Source organism: Microcaecilia unicolor, chromosome 5 (assembly GCF_901765095.1).
Source record: "Microcaecilia unicolor chromosome 5, aMicUni1.1, whole genome shotgun sequence".
Classification (NCBI taxonomy): Eukaryota; Metazoa; Chordata; class Amphibia; order Gymnophiona; family Siphonopidae; genus Microcaecilia; species Microcaecilia unicolor.
The window spans coordinates 301,991,476-302,013,376 of NC_044035.1; the positions used below are offsets into that span (position 1 = coordinate 301,991,476).

The window sequence follows — 21,901 nt, forward strand, 5'->3', positions numbered from 1 at the left end:
CAGTCTGCGTAGCGATGCTACGACTACCGCTAAACACTTGGTGAAGACCCTGGGAGCTGACACGAGGCCAAAAGGCAACATGCAATACTGAAAGTGATGTGTTCCCAGTCGAATTCGAAGATAGTTCTGGTGGGCTGGAAGAATTGTGACATGAGTATACGCATCCTTTAAGTCCAGAGAGCATAGCCAATCGTTTACTGAATCATTGTGAAAAGGGTGCCCAGGGAAACCATTCTAAAATTTTCTTGGACTAGAAATTTGTTCAGGGCCCTTAGGTCTAGGATGGGACGCATCCACCTTTCTTCTTCTGCACAAGGAAGTATCTGGACTAGAATCCCCGTCCTTCTTCCCCTGTGCTGAGAACTGAATGAATGAGCTCTTGGTGGGCAATTGGGGGGGGGGGGGGGGGTGGAATGCCAGTTGAGGGTATATCTGAGGAGGACTATTTGAACCACCCACCAGCTGGAGGTTATGAGATGCCACCTTTGGTGAAAAAATTTCAACCTCCCCCTGATTGGCAAGTTGTCCGAGACAGACACTTTTATTGCGGCTATGCTCTGCAAGAGCCAGTCACAAATGTGTCCCTTGCTTTGACTGAGGAGCAGCAGGGGACTTGGGTGCACACTGTTGACAAGAATGAGCGCGCTGGGGCTGAGCCTCAGCAGGCTGACGAGCTAGAGTGTACCGACACTTACAGTAGTAATAGGGAGCATTCCTTGACTTGTCAAAAAACCTCCTAGATGAGGAGGTGGATGCAGAAGGCGTCTGGCGAGAGAGAGAAGGAAATAGTATCAGTGTGCTTCTTGATTTGGTCTGCAATCTCCTCAACCTTCTCTCTGAAAATTTTATCCCCCCATCAAGGGGCATCTGCCAACCTCTGCTGAACAGAATGTTCCAAGTCAGAAACATGCAGCCATGAGAGTCTGCGCATTGCTATACTTTGAGCAGAGATCCTCGATGCCACATCAAAAGTGTTGTAAGTGCCCCTGGCCAAGAACTTGCGACACACCTTTTGATGCTTGACCAGCTGTCAAAAGGGCTCGGTCTGCTCCGGAGGGGGCGTGTCGACCAAGTCTGACAGCTGTCTCACCAAGTTTCACAAGTAAACACTAGTGAAGAGCTGGTATGACTGAATACGGGAGATCAACACTGAGGCCTGATACATCTTCCTCCCAAAAGAATCCAGGGTCCTAGCTTCTCTGCCTGGGGGAGCCGAGGCATAGTCCCTAGCACTCCTTGCTCTTTTGAGAGCGGATTCCACCACCATAGAATCGTGAGGCAACTGAGGCCTTACAAACCCAGGCTCACCGTGAGTCCAATACTGGGTGTCAATCTTCTTGGGGACAACAAGGCCCGACAGAGGGTACGCCAAGTTCCTGACAATGACTGCCTTGAATACCTTGTGGAGAGGAGCCATCACAGTCTCTAAGAGGAGATGTATTAGTCCAAACCCTCAAGCATCTTGGCCCTAGGCTCATCTCTCCACCTCTAAAGGAAATGGAATGGCATCAGCCATTTCCTTCACAAAAGATGGGAAAGAAAGGCTCTCCGGCCGAGACCATCTCCCTTCAGGTGGTGGGGAGGGCTCAGAAGGAATCCCATAAGATTCGTCTGAGGAAAAGTATCTGGGATCCATCTCCAATTCCCATAAGTGCTCCACTTCGGTATCAGATAAAATCTCCCTATGGGATGTCCAAGACCAGGACTGCCTCGATGCCATGTCCTTGAGAGCGGCATTGAGAGACCTGCTCCCACCTTGACTCCGGCAAAGCTTTCTCCACTGATGTCGAGGGGGTACTGACCTGGGTGGCAGTCGACACCGGGGCCAGCAAGCTGTGCTGGTGTCGGATGCCACACCACAGGCTGAGGGCCTGGCAGGGCTGCAGAGGGAGGAATGGCAGGCACAAGCGCCCCCGATACAGAAGCACAGCACTGCATGAGGCCATCTACCAGCTCAGGGAACAAGGCCTGAATACACTCATCGAAGGCCGACATCGGGGAAAAGCTGGGGTGTCAGCTAAGGCCAATACAGGGGCATGATCTCAGCTGCTTGGAGACAAGTGTATCGGCACCTCCTGAATGGAGGAAGAGTGGTCTTCTCGGCGCCGACGCTTCTCGGGTTCCGAATCCCTCGGTGCCGCGGGGCTCCCGGCATTGTGTATCGAGGATGACCAATGACGGTGCTTCTTGGCCTTCGCCTGAAGCATGTCACCCACACTTCTTGGTGCTAACAAAGATGATGTCAAATCCTTGCGTCACGTCGGGGTCAGGTCCGACAATGGACAGTCCCAGGGGCCTGCACAGCAGTAGCCTCGAGATAGGTGGAGACCCACTCAATGCCTCACTGCTCCCAGCGTCTAAGGTTTTCAAAGCAGCCATGCTTTCAGATGCTCCTGTTGTGACAGTCAACGTCAATGCCAACATCGAGGAACTGGACCTGGCTCCAAAATTCTTTTCATGTTGAACCTCCCCGGAAACCTGAGTCCTCTTCCTCTTATGAATACAAAGACACTGCAGACACCAAGAATGGGTGTCTTTGCCCAAGATGGTCTAGTTGCACCGGGTACAATGCTTGAAGCTACTGGGCGTCTTCGTAGATATGGACAAGAAGACCTCGCCAGTCAAATCAAATGATTTGATGGTGCTGGAAAAAGGGACAAAGGCACGAAAAAAGGAAGCACCTGAAGCAGCCACATCAAAAATTAAAAGAAACTTATACGCGGGTAAAAGAAACTAATAATCTAAATGTTTTGTTTTCTTTTTTTGAAAAAGAAATAAAGCTAAAATAAAGAGAAAAGAAAGGCCGAAGGCACTCAAAAAAGCTCTAACACTGGGCACGTGAAAAGAGACCAAAAAGCTTCTCTTCATGCGGAAAAAAAGAAACTGAGAGGACAGTGTTCTCGAAGCGGGTGGGAAGGCAGTTGCACATGCGCAGTGGAGTGCAGCTCGCACTTCAAGAAGTTCTGATTTTTTTTTACTTTGGCAAAAATGCTGGACCAGGTGACGCGGATCGGTGTCTACCAATGTGTGAGAATATGCAAGCTTGCTTGTCCTCGGAGAATGTTTATTATTACTTGTCTAGGATTGCTCATGAGAAACAGGATGTTCACAAATAAATGAGGTTTTTTGCACGTGCATTTTATTATTACAAAATAGCTACTTTTGACCTTCATTTACGTTGTAAACTGTTTTGAATTAGTCTTAAAGAAAACAGAATCAAAATAACAAAAAGTATGAATTTTTCATTGGTAAGAACAAACAGCAGAGAAGGACCAAAACCTCATGAAGAAAACCACAAGAACCAAATACAACAGTGAGGAGACAGTTGCCTTGAAGAACTAAACAGCCTTTACTTCAACCAGCATGGACAGGAAAAAATGACTACCTAACATGGCCATGTTTCAGCAGAAAGAATGCCTGCATCAGGGCTCTATAAATACATAAATATATGAATATGTAAAAGCAACATCCACACATTAATAATATCATGAGTATGTAAAATAATCCATAACAACTTTTCATATAACAGAAAACAAATAAAACACATTAAAAACAATGATTAAAAACAAGTGGCCAAAATCAGAATGTCCAAAAACGCTTGTACTGAACAATAAGTTAAAATATTGTGTCAAAACTTGAATGTGCAAAAATGCAAATATGAGGGTTGAAAGTACTGAGCATCTCGACATATTAAACCACATACAAAATGTGTGTTGGGTCATCATTTTGTTGCTGTCCATGCTGGTTGGAATAAAGAATGTTTGGTTCTACAAGGCAATTCCATTTCCTCACTGTGTTTGGAGCTTGCTGTTCATTCGTAAGGCCAGACATACCATACAAAAATTCAATGTTAAAAAGCATTATGATTCTAGATTTTACCTGTAATCAATACAAATAAAACATGGAAAGGAAAATAAGATACCTTTTTTATTGGACATAACACCTTTTTATTGGACATAACTTAATACATTTCTTGATTAGCTTTTGAAGGTTGCCCTTCTTCGTCAGATTGGAAATAAGCAAATGTTGGTAGATGACAGTATATATAAGTGAAACATCAAAGCATTCCAGTGACAGTCTAACAGGATGGGGGTGGATAGGTGAGAGACAGGAAGGGGGACATGGAGATATGCATGGAGACAGGAGGGTGACAGTCTAACAGGATGGGGGTGGATAGGTGAGAGACAGGAAGGGGGACAGGGAGATATGCATGGAGTCAGGAGGGTGACAAAGCAGTACAATTTTATGGTTTATAATGGGCTAGAAAACCCAAATCTTTGTTAAGTCCTGTCTGGTGGGTGTCAAAATATTTAATCATTCTGACTTCAAAGGTCTTACGTTCCTGTATTGTTTTAAATGTTCCCTTTTAAGATTCTTACAATGAAGTCACTGGTACAGTGGTCTGGTTTTGTAAAGTGCTGCCCCACAGGCGTTACATCTTTATTGGTACTGGCATTTTTCATATGGTGTCTATGTAAATTAAATCTCTTCTTTAGCATCTGACTGGTTTCTCCAATGTAGCAGCCTTCGTTTCATTTTTTACACTGAATGATATACACCACATTGGAAGATGAGCACGTGACAGATTCCTTTATGTTGTATATTTTACCTTTGTGAATGACCGTGGGGTCCTACGAAATGTTTTGGCATAGTTTGCAGCTGTCATCTACCAACATTTGCTTATTTCCGATCTGACTAAGAAGGGCAACCTTCGAAAGCTAATCAAGAAATGTAAGTTATGTCCAATAAAAAAGGTAACATCTTATTTTCTTTTCCATGTTTTATTTTATTTCTATTGATTACATTTAAAAGTGGACTAACACGGCTACCACACCTCTCTACTCAAGATATTTACCTGAAACTGGAATGGATTTGGGAAAGTTTACCAGGCTGGTCTCTGAAGCATTTTGCAGCTCATGGAGTCGTGCCAGGTACTGTTCCTGTCCTAAGGCACCTTCTTTAGTCTCAAGTGGCCTCTTCTGACATAGTCCCTGCTTTTGAAAAGTCAACTTCAAACCACTTTCCTGTTAAACAAATGTCAAAATTATGAGAATCTTCATAAGGATAAGCTTATCCACTCAGTGATTCTGGATTTTCATGTCCAAATGAATATTCCAGGAGAGGAATCAGAGGCACTTATACTAGAAGAGACCCCTGCTTTATCACTAATATACAAGATCAACATAAGTTTACACTTCATTGATATAGCCATCTGTTGAGCAAAAATTGTTGCAATTTCTTAATGCAACATTTATAACCAAAGTAACCTGAAATCAGCTATGTTGAATTACTTGGCTAAAGGACTTAGAGGGAAAAAAATATACATTTTAACTGTGTATCTTGTAAAATGTCTGCCAGATACTTAGCTCCGAGATGGTCATAAGAAAGATCAGCTAAAGAAACACGAGCAAGGCCCAGCAACTCAGTTAAAGACTTCCTAGGAAAGTATTCTGAACCACAGAGAGCTCCAAACAATTAGGTAAACCCATTTTTATTTAAAAGTTATTTTCTTTTAAAAGAATATTTCTGTGTTTAAGCCCAAGTAAAACATTTTAGACAAGCTGACACTTTCTGGGCAGCTAAGCTGAAAAGCTGCTTTCACATAAATATTCATGTGTTTATTCCTGTATCTAGTATTTTTATCTGAAATATGACCAGCAACATGTGATTTAACTATGCAGCCTCAAACTGCAAAAACATAAATTTCATATGATTATATTGTAACACTGCAGACCTCTTTAAAACATAGAACTATAGTGCTAACTGGCAAAGGACATGCTAAAATTCACCAAACAGCCAAATGCACTCAAACATTTATAGGTCAAAAAGATACGGAACTGTTAGAACCAGCACAAGACAGACAGTTTAGAAAGCATATTTGTCAACAGGGATTTGGAAGTTTGGGAGGGGGCAGGGAATATATATTTAATGGAACTCTTTCAGAAAATTTGTCTCAAATGCCTAAAATGTGACATCCAATAACCCAAAAAAAACAAGTGTGCAAAAGAAGTAACCAAAAGTGAGAGCAGGATGCACACTGCAATAGCAGTCAGGGCAATAAAAATAAACACACATCATTGATTTTCACTGTAAACTCCTTTTCTCATACATGCTTCTTCACCTTTGACAAATCAAGCTCTTCTTTTACAGCAGTGCTTGCTGGTGTTAGTACCCCAGGTTCACTGTAGTCTGCAGCAGCTCCAGGGCTGTCCAGAAGTTTGGTTGTATAGAAACATGCAACAGCATTGCTATCATAACTTCTTCGTGCAGAGGGCCATTTTCCTTTCAGGACTGCTTGACAAATGCTGTCTAACCGGTTAATCATCACTCGATCCTGGATAAAAAAAAACAACACAACACACTCTTTAAACATCAATGGCTTACCAAAAGGCAAGGATTGGATGCAGGACTTGAATTTTGGCTAAGAAAGAAGCAGAAACCTCTTGCTATGTTACCTCAACTAGATTTTGATTAATTTTGCTTCTACACTAGCTAGTGGACAAGTCACCAGTGGAGGAGTGGCCTAGTTTAGGGTGGTGGACTTTGGTCCTGAGGAACTGAGTTCGATTCCCACTTCAGGTACAGGCAGCTCCTTGTGACTCTGGGCAAGTCACTTAACCCTCCATTGCCCCATGTAAGCTGCATTGAGCCTGCCATGAGTGGGAAAGCGCGGGGTACAAATGTAACAAAAAAAAACAAACCTATATATATATATATACATATATATATATACATATATACATATATATATAGTAATGACTGTAGCATGATATGATGTATTTTCAAGGTTATTAATTTTGCTGGATACAGATATTTAAAAATGCTTTGCAAAAACTTTGAATATAACTTGCTCAGAATCAGAAAGCAGACCTCACTCCATCCCTCCTCCTTCAGACCTTTGATAGCCTGAAACAAAAGAACTGTTAAATGGTCAACCAGTGTGTAACAAAAGTAGGCTGGGTGGATACAGGAGAGACAAATTACCACCATTCTCCAAGGATCTGTTTATTGACAGCAATCAAAGAGATGGGATATAACAAAAGAAAGACCATCTATCTGAAGCTCCTAGACCAGTGATGGTGAACCTTTCAGAGACCCAGTGCCCAAACAGCAACCCAAAATCTAATTATTTATCGCAAAGTGCCATTCCCCCTCCCCCTCTCGTCCCCCTCCCTCTCCCCCGAGTTCCAGGGTCCCCCTCCCTCCCAGTTCAACAGGATCCCCCCTCCCTCTGAGTTCCACAGGGTCCCCTCCCCCACAGGGCCAGGGTCCCCCCTCCCCTCTCCCTCCCAGTTCCAGGGCCAGGGTCCCCCCTCCCCTCTCTTCCAGTTCCAGGGTTGTCGTGGGAGGAACCAGAATGCTGCTCATTCAATGACTCTCTCCTATCAGCATTTTCCTACTAATGTGGTAGCCAATCTTTGTGCCCCACAAACGGAACGGTGTTTTATTTAATCCTGAAGTGCTGTCATAGTGAAAACACACCAGCAACCCTACATGGAGGCTGGTCTGACAAAGAAAACCAATGGCGTCAAAGACAAAAGCTTTTCCAGAGCAGCCCGCCCTCCCTCCATCCATCCGAATACCAGGGCCCCCCTCCGAAATTTAAAAGTCATACCTGAAAAGCGAGCTGACTTGGCGTGCCTTCAGCCTTCCCTTCTGTCTCTCAAGCTCTGTGGTCCCGCCCTTGCGGAAACAGGAAATGAGGGTGGGACCAGAGCTTGAGAGACAGAAGGGAAGGCTTTTCACTACTGCTGCTGGCGCCGACGCCGCCTTAACCCCGACCAGGTATGACTTTTATTCAGAGGTGGGCCCTGGTGCTCGGAGGGCAGGGCGGGGGCTGGAACTGGCTGAGGCGACGGCGCGCATGCCAACAGAGAGGGCTCTGCGTGCCCTATCTGGCACGCGTGCCATAGGTTCGCCATCACTATCCTAGACAATGACTGTCAAGTAAACAGTTGAATACTTATCTATTAAAAAAACATGTGCTTCCAGCCTAAAATGTCTCTCTCTTGAAATGTCTGAAGCCTAAAATGTAACAATGTACTTGATCTCTTGACTAAGTCACACTAAACTCAATATGGGAATGCTTATGCCTAATAAGAAATAAAATAAAAAGTAGCTGGTCAGCTAGGAAGCATGTGACAAGCTAAATCATATTCTCCAAAACCAGAAAGAACTAGTTTCAGCTACCCCGGAGTTGTGATTGGGTTAATACACACCACATGACCAACTCTTATGGCTCAACAAGAATTATAAAAACTGGACTCTCACTGAACTTGCCCTCTTTGGACTCTCTCTCTGGACCTTCACTGGACTCCACACACACAAGTTAAGACTTCATCCAAGTTCCATTCCCAACAAATATTTTCCAACAAAGATCACCATCAAGCCATAAATACAAGACCTCCTTCACCACTCCAACCAGTAGCAGAAAGAATACATCAGAGCCTATATGACCAACTCTTATGGCCCAACAAGAATTATAAGAACTGGACTCTCATTGAACTCGCCCTCTTTGGACTCTCTCTCTGGACCTTCACTGGACTCCACACACCCAAGATAAGACTTCCTCTAGGTTCCACTACCATTAAATCTGTAAATAGAAGACTTCTCTTCCAGCAAGGATCACCATCAAGCAACAGAGACAAGACCTCCTTCACCACTCCAATCAGCAGTAGAAAGAATACATCTGAACCCCAGAGTGATTCAAATCAATCCAGCATAATTAATAATTCAGATAAAGCGAAGATACATACCTGTAGCAGGTATTCTCCGAGGACAGCAAGCTGATTGTTCTCACATGTAGGTCGGCATCCACGACGGCCCTGGAAACGGCAAATTTTTCTACAGCAAAAAGTTTTTAAGTTTTGCCAGAGTCTTCTAGCGCATGAACCGTGCATGCATGGACGACTTCCCAACCGTCGTGTGAGCATTCCGGCTCAGTTTAATCAAAAAGCAAATAATAAACAACAACTCCAAAGGGGAGGTGGGCGGGTTTGTGAGAACAATCAGCCTGCTGTCCTCGGAGAATACCTGTTACAGGTATGTATCTTCGCTTTCTCCGAGGACAAGCAGGCTGCTTGTTCTCACATGTGGGGTATCCCTACCAACCAGGCTCACTCAAAACAATGAGCATTGGTCAATTGGGCCTCGCAATGGCGAGGACATAACATAGATTGACCTGAAACCATAAACAACTAACTGAGAGTGCAGCCTGGAACAGAACAAAAATGCCCAAACTGACTGTCGCGTCGGGTATCCTGCTGGACGCAGTAGTGAGATGTGAATGTGTGGACTGATGACCACGTTGCAGCCTTGCAAATCTCAATGGAGGCTGACTTTAAGTGAGCCACTGACGTAGCCATGGCTCTAACATTGTGAGCCATGACATGGCACTCCAGAGTCAGCCCAGCTTGGCATAAGTGAAGGATATGCAATCTGCCAGCCAATTGGAGATTGTGCGTTTTCCGATGGAGACTCCCCTCCTGTTGGGATCAAAAGAAACAAACAACTGGGCGGACTGTCTAAAGGGCTTTGTCCACTCGACATAAAAGGCCAATGCTCTCTTGCAGTCCAAGGTGTGCAAACTGCTTTCGCCAGGGCGGGTATGAGGACGGGGAAAGAAGGTTGGCAAGACAACTGACTGGTTCAGATAGAACTCAGACACCACCTTTGGCAGAAACTTAGGGTGCTTGCAGAGGACTACTCTGTTCTGATGGAACTTGATATAAGGTGCATGCACTACCAAGGCCTGAAGCTCACTGACTCTACGAGCTGAAGTAACAGCCAACAAGAAAACGACCTTCCAGGTCAAGTACTTCAGATGGCAGGAATTCAGTGCCTCAAAAGGAGCTTTCATCAGCTGGGTGAGAAAGATGTTGAGGTCCCATGACACTGGTGGAGGTTTGAAAGGAGGCTTTGACAAAAGCAAACCTCTCATGAAGCGAACTACTAAAGGCTGTCCAGAGATAGGCTTACCCTCTACACGGCGATGATAAGCACTAATCGCACTAAGGTGAACTCTTACAGAGTTGGTCTTGAGACCAGATTCTGACAAATGTAGAAGGTATTCAAGCAGGGTCCATGTAGGACAAGAAAGAGGATCTAGGGCCTTGCTGTCACACCAGACGGCAAACCTCCTCCATTTGAAAAAGTAACACTTCTTCGTGGAATCTTTTCTTGAAGCAAGCAAGACTCAGGAGACACCCTCCAAAAGACCCAAAGAGGCTAATTCTAAGCTCTCAACATCCAGGCTGTGAAAGCCAGAGACTGGAGGTTGGGATGTAGAAGCGACCCCTCGTTCTGAGTGATGAGAGTTGGAAAACAGTCCAATCTCCATGGTTCTTCGGAGGACAACTCCAGAAGAGGAGGGAACCAGATCTGATGTAGCCAGAAGGGTGCAATCAGGATCATGGTTCCGCAGTCTTGCTTGAGTTTCAGCAGTCTTCCCTACTAGAGGTATGGAAGGATACGCATACAGAAGGCCTGTCCCCCAATGCAGGAGAAAGGCATCTGACACTAGTCTGTCGTGGGCCTGAAGCCTGGAACAGAACTGAGGGACCTTGTGATTGATCTGAGTGGCAAAAAGATCGAACGAGGGGGTGCCCCACGCTCAGAAGATCTTGCGGACTACGCCCATGTTCAGCGACCACTCGTGAGGTTGCATTATCCTGCTCAACCTGTCGGCCAGACTGTTGTTTAAGCCTGCCAGATAAGTGGCTTGGAGAAACATGCCGTGACGGCGAGCCCAAAGCCACATCTGGATGGCTTCCTGACACAGAGGGCGAGATCCGGTGCCCCCTGCTTGTTGGTGTAGTACATGGCAACCTGGTTGTCTATCTGAATTAAGATTACTTGGTTGGACAGCCGATCGCTGAAAGCCTTTAGAGCGTTCCAAATCGCTCTTAATTCCAGGAGGTTGATCTGCAGACCTCTTTCCTGAAAGGACCAGGCTCTCTGAGTGTGGAGCCCATCTACATGAGCTCCCCACCCCAGGAGAGATGCATCCATCGTCAGCACTTTTAGTGGCTGAGGAACACGGAAAGGTCGTCCCATGGTCAAATTGGATCGAATCGTCCACCAGTGAAGAGAATTTCGAACGCCAGTGGACAGTTGGATTACATCCTCTAGATCCCCCGCAGCTTGAAACCACTAGAAAGCTAGGGCCCATTGAGCTGATCTCATATGTAGACGTGACATGAACTGTGGAGGCCATATGCCCCAGAAGTCTCAACATCTGCCGAGCCGTGACCTGGTGAGACGCTCGAACCATGGACAACAGGTACAGAAGGTTGTCTGCCCTTGTCTCGGGAAGTTAAGCTCAAGCTGTCTTGAACGTTCAACAGGGCTCCAATGAATTCCAATTTTTGGACTGGGATGAGATGGGACTTGGGATAATTTATGACAAACCCCAGTAGCTCTAGGACCCGAATAGTCATTTGCATGGATTCCAGGGCACCCTCCTTCGAGGTGCTCTTCACCAGCCAATCGTCGAAATAAGGAAACACATACACTCCCAGTCTGCGTAGCGACCCTGCGACTACAGCTAGGCATTTGGTAAACACTCTGGGTGCTGACGCCAGGCCAAAGGGAAGTACACGGTACTGAAAGTGCTGTGTTCCCAGCCAAAATCGAAGATACCTCCTGTGAGCTGGAAGTACCAAGATGTGTGTGTAAGCATCCTTTAAGTCCAGAGAGCATAGCCAATCGTTTTCCTGAATCATGGGAAGAAGGGTGCTCAGGGAAACCATCCTGAACTTTTCTCGGTCAAGAAATACGTTCAGGGCCCTTAGGTCTAGGATGGGTCGCATAGCCCCCTGTTTTCTTTTGCACAAGGAAGTACCTGGAATAGAATCCCAGTCCTTCTTCCCCTGGTGGAACGGGTTCGACTGCTTGGGCCTTCAGAAGGGCGGAGAGTTCCTCTGCAAGTACCTGTTTGTGCTGGGAACTGTAAGAATGAGCTCCCGGTGGACAATCTGGAGGGTTGGATTCCAGATTGAGGGTGTATCCTGACTGGATTATTTGAAGAACCCACCGGTTGGAGGTTATGAGAGGCCACCTTTGGTGAAAAAATATCAACTTCCCTCCAACCGGCAAGTCATCCGGAACGGACACTTTTACTGAGGCTATGCTGAACTGGAGCCAGTCCAAAGCCCGTCCCCTGCTTTTGCTGGGGAGCCGCAGAGGCCTTAGGCGCACGCTGTTGAAGAGAACGAGCGTACTGGGACTGAGCCTGGACAGGCTGCCGAGAAGCAGGAATGTACCTACGCCTAGCATAGGAATAGGGAGCACTCCTCTTCTCTCCAAAAAACCTCCTAGATGAGGAGGTAGTAGCAGAAGATGCCCAGCGGGAGAGAGAATCCATAGCATAATTGTGCTTCTTGAGCTGGTCAACTAGATTCTCTACTTTCTCACCAAAAAGGTTATCCCCCCAGCAAGGAACGTCCGCCATCCGCTGCTGGACCAAATGATCCAGGTCAGAGACACGCAGCCTACCCAGGAATTTGACACGCCTTCTGCTGCCTGACCACCTGGCAAACAGGCTCAGCCTGCTCTGGAGGGAGCGCATCAACCAAGCTAGACAGTTGCCTCACCGAGTTCTGCAAGTGGATGCTTGTGAAGAGCTGGTATGTTTGGATTTTGGCAACAAGCTTAGCGGCCTGATACGCCTTCCTCCCAAAACAGTCCAAGGTTCTAGATTCTCTGCCTGGGGGCGCCGAGGCATAGTCCCTAGTATCCTTGTCTCTTTTGAGAGCGGAGTCCACCACCATAGAATTGTGAGGTAGCTGAGACCTCATCAATCCAGGATCCCCGTGGATCCGATATTGAGATTCAGTCTTTTTCAGGATCACGGGATTAGACAGAGGGAACGACCAGTTTCGCATAAGGACTTCCTTCAGTACATTATGCAAAGGAGCCATTGCAGCCTCTCTAGGCGGAGAAGGATAATCCAGGACCTCGAGCATCTAAGCCCTGGGCTCATCCTCAACCTCCATAGGGAAGGGAATAGTAGCAGCCATTTCCCGGACAAAGGAGGTGAAGGATATACTCTCCAGTGGAGAAAGTCTCCTTTCTAGTGGAGGGGAAGGTTCAGAAGGAATCCTACAGGACTTGTCAGAAGAAACGTACCTGGGATCCTCCTCTTACTCCCACAAATGCTCATCTTCAGTATCGGACAAGACATCCCTTAGAGCAATCCGAAATTGAGCCTGCCTCAACGCCGAGGAACGACATCCTCGATGGCGGTGCCGAGAAGTCGACACCCGCCTGGACTCTGGTGAAGCTTCCTCCACCGACGTCGAAGGGGAGTCGACCTGGGTGGCAGCCAACATCGATGCCGCAGGCGGCACTGAGGTCGGGGACCTCATCACAGCTGAAGGGCCAGATACCGCTGCAGCAGACGGTACAGAAGGTGCAAGCACCCCCGACACCTAAGCAGACTGGTGCAGCAACCCTTCCAGAAGCTCTGGAAGCAGGGCCCTGATGCGCTCGTCGAGAGCCGCAGTCTGACAAGGCTGCGGGGTCGGTAAAGGAGCCAGTGGCAGAATCTGTCGAGGCTCGGGAGCTGGTATCGGGCTGCTAGACCGACGCTTCAGCACTTCCTGAATAGAGGGAGAACTATCCTCTCGGCGCTGACGCTTCTCAGGTGCCGAATCCCTCAACGCCCCAGAGCTCCCCATACCGTGTGTCGAAGAACGATGATGGTGCTTCTTCGCCTTCGCTTGATGCCCATCATCGAGACTCCTTGGTACCGATGAGGAAGACGTGGAATCCTCACGTCTCCTCGGGGCCGGGGCCGACGAAGGTTGGTCCCGGGGGGGCCTGCATAACAGGAGGCCTTAAGACAGGTGGAGACCCACTCAATGCCTCACTGCTCCCAGCATGAGTTAGTAGTTCCACAGCCATTACCTTTGCTCCCAACGTTGATGCGTCCCTCGATGTCAACACCGCCGGCCTCGGTACAGATGTCGAAGGACCAGACTGAGCCCCAAAAAGCTTCTCTCGTTGGGCTTCTCGAGACGCTTGGATCCGTTTCTTCATGCAAAGACACAGACTGCAAGCTGCTGGGCTATGGTCAGGCCCAAGGCACTGGATACACCAAGCGTGGGTATTGGTACTCGAGATGGTCCAGTTGCACCGAGTAAACCGTTTGAAGCCGCTGGGTGTCTTCAATGACATGGAAGGAAAAACGTCTTTGGCGAAATTAAACGATGCGATCGTGCCAAAAAATTAAAGGGCACAAAAGGGGGAAAACTCGACCGCATGGCAGAAAACTTAGCAATGTCCAAAAAACTAAGAGGAAAATACCAGGGTATTTTTTTTTTTAAAGAACGAACAATGAAATAAGAAAAGAAAAAAATATAAAGAATCGACAAGACTCTCTTTCCTGGGCCAGCGAAGCGAACTGGGAAAAACCTCTTCACCTCACCACGGACAAGAAAAAACTGAGCAGGAACGCTCACGCAACGGGTGGGAAGTTGTCCACGCATGCGTGGTGCGCGCGCTAGAAGGCTCTGGCAAAACTTTTTAAATTTTGCTGTAGAAAAATTTGCCGTTTCCTGGGCCACCGTGGATGCCGGCCCACATGTGAGAACAAGCAGCCTGCTTGTCCTCTGAGAATATTATTATCTTGTGGCACATTTCCCTTGTATAAGATCCCTAAACTGAAAATAAAATTATTGCATTACCTGTACAATACTGTAAGTAAACTGGCTCTGTACCTGAAATAAAGAATCTATTCCTTATGTTCTGAGTATGTTTCCTTAAATAGTATACAGTGCAGGTTAGTGCAATTCCCCAACACATACAAATTAAATTCCTCTTGCATAATTTAAAACCTAATTAAAACAACGTAGTTATAATGAGCAGCTGTCATTCTAGTCTCCTCTTGCTTGTAATAGTGAGTTGCACAGGGACAGAAAGCTAATCCATCCCAACCCATCCCTAGGAGGAAGCTAATCAGTCCCCGCTCGTCCCCACCTCCAGTAATTTCCTCCATCCCAGCCCCTGCCCTTGCTGTGCTGCAGTCACCTTGACCCCCTCCCAAGAAAGCCAGATTCTATAAGCAGTAAAAAATACCAGTAAAAGTAACAATTTTCTTCCGTACTCTGCTAAATACAAAATTAAGATACAGATATCCATGAGCAGCATGTCCCCTTCTCCTCTCCGTCCCCTTCTATCCCATGCGCTCTATTTCTATTTTTCTCTTCCCCACTCCTCCATGTCCCCCTTACCAATCTTTTTTCCTTCTTCCCTGCACCCAACCCACACTTTTTACTAAGGAGGTCAGATAAAACAGGAGACAGGGTAAGCCTATCTAGCCCGTTATATGGGCTGAAGTCAATAGGCGGAGACTGACGTCACACTGGTTCACCCAAAACAATAGCAAATGCTATTGAAAACAACAGCAAATGCTATTGAAAACAACAGCAAAAAGATTATTAGAAATAAGGGACTTTTTTTTCTTTAACATTTATATCATACATTATCCCAAGCAAACTCTGATTCAATGTAGCTTACATTTGAAAATACAGTGAGACAGAATAATATAATTTAGTTATATCATGGCAGCAAGTACATGGATATGTCTGAAACATTTAACAAAGTTGAGATTAGCATACATACCCAACTGGGCGTTTAAAAAAAGGCAAGTGCATTTTTATAATATACCACTGCAATCCACAAAACAAAAGGAGCAAGTTCCCACATGCCATCTTTTTTTCTTTTGTTGTAGGCACAGGAAAAAAACAAAAGCTTTTAAATGCTCCCAGGTTTCAATCTAATTCACGTTGAATGTAGGATTTATATGCGACCAGGTTTCAATCTAATTCATGTTGAATGTGGGATATAAATGCCATAAGTAAGTAAATAGATAGATAGAAAATCAGAAAGTCTCGCAAGGCCGCCGCTGGAAGTCTCAGCAACCATTTTAAAAAAGCATTGCAGCAGCAAGAGGGTCAGCAGCAGCGGGCAGGAAAGACTGGGGATCTTTCCAGCCCTGAAGAATCCACTAGGCCACTTGAGGTATGTCCCGGGAGGGCACCCTGCGGCTCAGGGGAGGAGAAGCAAAGCTCAGATCACTGTGCATTTCTGTGGGAACCCCGCAAGATCTGGGTCCATCCCCACGGGATCCCCGCAGACCTGGAGGGGATCATGAGATTCCCGTGGGAATCCCGCCATCCCCGCTCCCGTACAGCTCTCTAGTTTGTAAATGACCTGTATACTTCCATGTCATCTTTAAGGATCAGATCTTTCAAGTAAGCTGTCTAAAATGTTTCATCATAGGTACATAAAATTTATATAATGGAAAGAGTAATTTTGGAGTCTTGCTGCCCACTGCCTTACATCTATTTGTCCTCTTAAGCCCATCTCTTTCAATTCCCTTCAAGAGCATGTGCTTCTCTAAAAGACCCAACAAAAAGCCAGAATGATAACTAGGGAAAGGGTTAACAGTCCTCATGGTACAAGCAAGTACCCAAATTACAGGACATATTTATAGTAAGTTCCTGTAGAGAGAGAGAGTCAGTCAGTGGCTAGATTTAAGAATCATGATTATAAACATCTGGTAGGAGCCCTGGTACATTGCCCCTAGCTGAGAAGTGCCACTGCTACAACTGGATTAAAGCAATTAGAGAAAAAAAAGATACTTTGCATAGCATTTCATCAGAAGGATGCTTTTAAAGCAGCTTATTACTAGTTCTTGTATAAAACTTTGCTTATGCCATCATTAGCACTTGCCTTCACTTCTTCACCACCCCAATACACTACCTCTACCAGAGAAGAGCAGTGAACTCTACTACAGCTATTAGGGGCCATTTACACTTACAGAAGAAAATATTTTCAAATTTAGATAGAACTGTTTTGACAACCCACTTCAGACACTAACCTAGTGAGAGAGAAACAGTCCACAGAGGCAGTGTACACAATTTCATGCATACTTACAGTGGACATCTGAAAACAGTTTGAATTGTTAGGTCCCAAAACTGGGCTGAGAACCAACTATCTCAAGTATCATATTCAGATCCTTTCTACAAAGCATTTCATTAACTCTTACCTTTGGCCAATAAGAGGCAGCTAACATGTATCCACCTTGAAGGAGATAACTGGAATTTGGTGTCCCATTGTCCATTTGGAAGCTGTCTTGGGTTTCATCTTGTGTGGTACTTAGAGAGGCTATACTTTCTTCATCATACGCTTTCACGTGAGGAACTCTTTCTGCTGAAGGCCAAAAATAAGTTGCATGTAAATCTTCCGAAACAAAGTGAAACTGTAGGTGGTGATTTACTTTAGAAATTCTAAAACCTTTGTGCAGGCATCAGAGGTTTTGGAAGGGAAGGGAGAGTTTGGCAAAACTGATTAAATAAAACAAATTTTAACATTGAACATGAAAGAAGAGTGATATTTTTAAAAGTTGTTCCCAGTCACAGAATGAACAACTAAATATTAAACTATCTAGGGTTTTTAAATTACAAGCACATAGGATCTCTAAGAGAGAGGAAGGAATAGTGGACGGTATGGATGGGCACACTGGATAGGCCATATGGTCTAATTTTATCTACCATCATTTTCCATGTTTCTATGGAATCAAGAAAATCGGAATTATTTTTACAGTTCTAAATATATATACACCAACTGGGAATTAATTATCTCAATCTAAAAGGGATTTTATTTAATATGAATGTAGTAAACACAAACAATAACAACAGAGAAGTTAGTCAACTGGAGAGACTAGTGAACATTGCTTTCTGATGTTAAGTAGAAGACCATGCTTCTACTCCTAAATTAATGCTCCTGCTCCCTAATTTTCATGGCAGGGCTGTGGAGAAGGAGTTGTAAGTAATTTTAGGTGGGGTTGGTAAACACCTATCAACTACAGATTCAAAATAAAAACTTAATATATGGTAAAATGTATCTTTTTATACAATGACGGGCATAATCGAAGGGGATGCCCAAGTTTTGCTGAGGACGTTCTCGCAAAACGTCCCTGTGGAGGGGGCGGGGAAACCCATATTATCGAAACAAGATGGACGTCCATCTTTCGTTTCGATAATATGGTCGGGGACGCCCAAATCTTGACATTTAGGTCGTCCTTAGAGATGGTCGTTTCTGATTTTCGGCGATAATGGAAACCAAGGACGCCCATCTCAGAAACGACCAAATGCAAGACCTTTGGTCGTGGGAGGAGCCAGCATTCATAGTGCACTGGTCCCCCTGACATGCCAGGACACCAACCGGGCACCCTAGGGGGCACTGCAGTGGACTTCAGAAATTGCTCTGACTCAGCAATAGCCTCAGCAGACTAGTGCCCCCTGCTGCGAGGAGGATGAACTGCATCATCTGTGAGGCTCTTCATTATACTATCCACTCCCTTACACAGACATCCAGGAATGGTCAGAGTCACAGCACAGTACTCTACCTTAGACAACTACATCAGCATCTAGACTCAAGACATGAATGCTGAGGGGCGGGTCCTTACCTGGACATCAGGGGAGCTTCCTCATTTGATGGGCTGCAGAGAAGCACCACCTCAGCAGAGGCTGAAGCCAGCCCTCTATAGGCAGCAGTGTCGATGCATGGGCAACAGACAAGGCATGGGTCTCCAGGATTGGCGGCAACAGATCCATGGCTGGTACAGATGCCCTCAAAGCCTCGGCACTGTACAGGGCCAGGATCCACTCTTCCTGCAGCATGACCCTGAGCCGCTCCTCAGAGGCAGGCATCAATAAAGGTAGGGCTGGTGTTGGTTTGGTGACAGCCTGCGTAGATGCTGATGCCTAATTCGAAGGCTGCCAGCAGCTTCTTATACAGAATGCTGGGTAGCATACACACTGGGGCTCCATCGGATGATGTCACCCAAATGTGAGAAACAATGTTCTACTTGTCCTCAGAGAACTGCTTTCTGGCTATGCAGTGGAAAAAATTCTACCTTAGAAATATATTTGAATACAAGTCAGAAAACTAGAACGTGTGTGAAACAAAAAGAAAGACGATCCCACTCTTAACGCCTGGAAACAACTCCGAAGGAAATACAAATATACCATAAGACAAACCAAAAGACAATACTACAAAACTGAAGTTGGGCCAAACTACAAAGACACATACAAACTCTTCCAAATCGTGAATAAATTATTAGACACTACCCCAGTCACCAACAACAGCAAAGACACTCCAGGAGCCGATGACTTGGCGAAATACTTCAAGGAGAAAATCATACAACTGCGACTCAAAATATCAGCCAGCCCAATCGAATACACTACACTCCTAGAGTGCTTAGACCCAGACCCTGGAGTCTACCCATCAGACAGGATCTGGACTGAATTCACTATATTACCAGAAGATCTTATCTCACAACACTTAAAAGATTCGCCAAATCTCACTGCAAATTAGATATATGCCCAAACAACCTCATGAAGTTGGCCCCCCAACAATTTATAATGGACCTAACTAACCATGTGAACTTTATGTTACAAAATGGACTCTTCCCAGGGGAGAAAGGCAACATTTTACTCACCCCCATACCCAAGGATGCAAAGAAAAATGCCAATGAACTAACGAACTATAGACCAGTAGCATCTATTCCCTTAATCACCAAAATAACAGAAGGCATGGTGACCAAACAACTTACAGAGTATCTAAACAAGTTCTCAATACTACATGATTCCCAGTCAGGATTTCGCTCTAACCATAGTACGGAAACCGTACTAGTCATGCTTATAACCAAACTCAAACAACTGATAGCAAACGGCAACAACATACTACTGTTACAATTCGACATGTCAAGCGCATTTGACATGGTTGACCATGGAATTTTATTACACATCCTTGAATACTTCGGAATTGGAGGCAATGTTCTCAATTGGTTTAAAGGGTTCTTAACCACCCGCTCATATCAAGTGACTTCAAATTCGACTACATCAGCTACTTGGACACCTGAATGTGGAGTTCCACAGGGATCTCCCCTCTCACCGACCATATTCAACCTGATGATGACACCCTTGGCTAAATTACTATCGAATCAGAATCTAAACCCATATATATATATATACGCTGATGATGTAACGATCTTTATCCCATTCAAACATGATCTAAGAGAAATCTCCTATGAAATCAACCAAAGCCTACATATTATGAATTCCTGGGTAGATGCATTTCAATTGAAACTAAATGCAGAAAAGACCCAATGCCTAGTACTCACCTCGCAATACAACAAGAAGGAATTTACCACCATCAACACACCTAAACTAAGTCTACCAGTTTCGGACACCCTAAAAATTCTCGGAGTCACCATTGACGACACCTAACACTCGAGAATCATACAAAAAACATAACTAAAAAGATGTTTCACTCAATGTGGAAATTAAAAAGAGTCAGACCATTTTTCCCAAGGAATGTCTTCCGCAACCTGGTACAATCATTGGTACTTAGACATCTGGACTATTGTAACTCACTCTATGCCGGCTGCAAAGAGCAAATACTCCAAAAACTCCAGACAGCCAGACTTATATTCGGCAAACCAAAATACGAAAGCGCAAAACCCCTACGCGAAAAACTACACTGGCTCCCACTCAAAGAACGCATCATGTTCAAACTCTGTACACCTTGGTCCATAAAATCATCCATGGTGACACCCCAGCCTACATGTCAGACCTAAAAGAACTACCACCCAGAAACACGAAAAAATCCTCTCGCACATTCCTCAATCTTCATCCTCCCATGTGTAAAGGCTTGAAATACAAATTAATGCATGCATCAACTTTCTCCTATACAAGCACACAATTCTGGAATGCGCTGCCACGCAACCTGAAAACGGTCTATGAAATGACCAACTTCCGCAAACTGCTGAAAACTTATCTCTTCGACAGAATATACCACAAAGATCAACACGTGTAACTGTTCATTCTTTAAGATAGCCAGAAATGTTCTTTAATGTCTTTGCTCTAACACTATCATGTATTTCACCATCATGTACCCAAAGCTTTCTGTAAAACCAAATGTATACTCTTCTATTTCCAGAATCCACAATGAATTGTAAGCCACATTGAGCCTGCAAAGAGGTGGGATAATGTGGGATACAAATGTAATAAATAAATAATAAATAAAAATAGGTTAGAATTTAGTAAGTATGACTACTTTCTGAATGTGTATTACCTCATTGTTTAATTCTAAAGAACAAATTTACCAGAGTGTGACGTGACCTAGGGACCTTTCGGAATGGAAAAACATTGCATTTCATTTGTACTTTTATTTAGGGAGCAACTGATGATTCCAATATATAATGTGTAATCTGATGGTCAAGGGGTGAAGGAGTCTATAAATTATGTATGTACATAGTCATTAGTAAACTAACCTATGCTCCTGTAATGATGAATCTTTCTTGTATGTATTCCTTTGAGCCTTTTGTGTTCTAGATGCCAAATTCCCTATATAAGGGAGCTGGCCTTTTTCCAGAATTCAGAACATACTTTGTCTGCCATTAAGACTTGTATGTCCTCATATATCGTTGATATATTAATAAAGCAACTGTTACTTTTGAGCACAGGCGTTTTTTTTTATTTACAGTTCTACAATGCCACTGTTGTATAAATCAGGTAGTAACACCTCTCAAAGTGAAAGGGAAAACAGCCTATGATGCTGCCAGCATAAATGCTGCTTACAAAATGGTACCATATGTTCAAAAAATCGTACATCAAAACTGATATTTTAAATCTTTCAACATGATATTAAGTAAATCAAAAACTGAAATACTATATGTTACATCTTCATTTAGCTGCACAGAATATTTTTAACTTTCAGTTTTTTAAGTTCACTGAATCTGAGGGGAAGGGAAAAAAAGAGGCAAGAGTACTAGATTAAAACAGTAGTAGAAAACATATACTGGGCTCAAATAATGAGACTTCCTGGA

At 44.7% G+C, this 21,901-nt stretch overlaps 1 protein-coding gene across 5 annotated transcripts in view; it reads right to left on the reverse strand.

Annotated features, from left to right (window-relative positions):
* The window catches only part of LOC115470793 (chromodomain-helicase-DNA-binding protein 9-like), a 624,303-nt gene that overhangs the window by 81,328 nt on the left and 521,074 nt on the right, over positions 1 to 21,901 (reverse strand). For 3 of the 5 annotated variants that reach the window (XM_030204321.1, XM_030204319.1, XM_030204324.1), the window contains 3 exons: positions 17,054 to 17,217; positions 6,122 to 6,334; positions 4,856 to 5,024 (listed from right to left, as the gene is read on the reverse strand). In XM_030204321.1, coding sequence (XP_030060181.1) covers positions 4,856 to 5,024; positions 6,122 to 6,334; positions 17,054 to 17,217 — 546 coding nt within the window. The remainder of the gene's footprint in view (positions 1 to 4,855; positions 5,025 to 6,121; positions 6,335 to 17,053; positions 17,218 to 21,901) is intronic. The other 2 variants (XM_030204322.1, XM_030204320.1) reach the window with 1 other exon arrangement.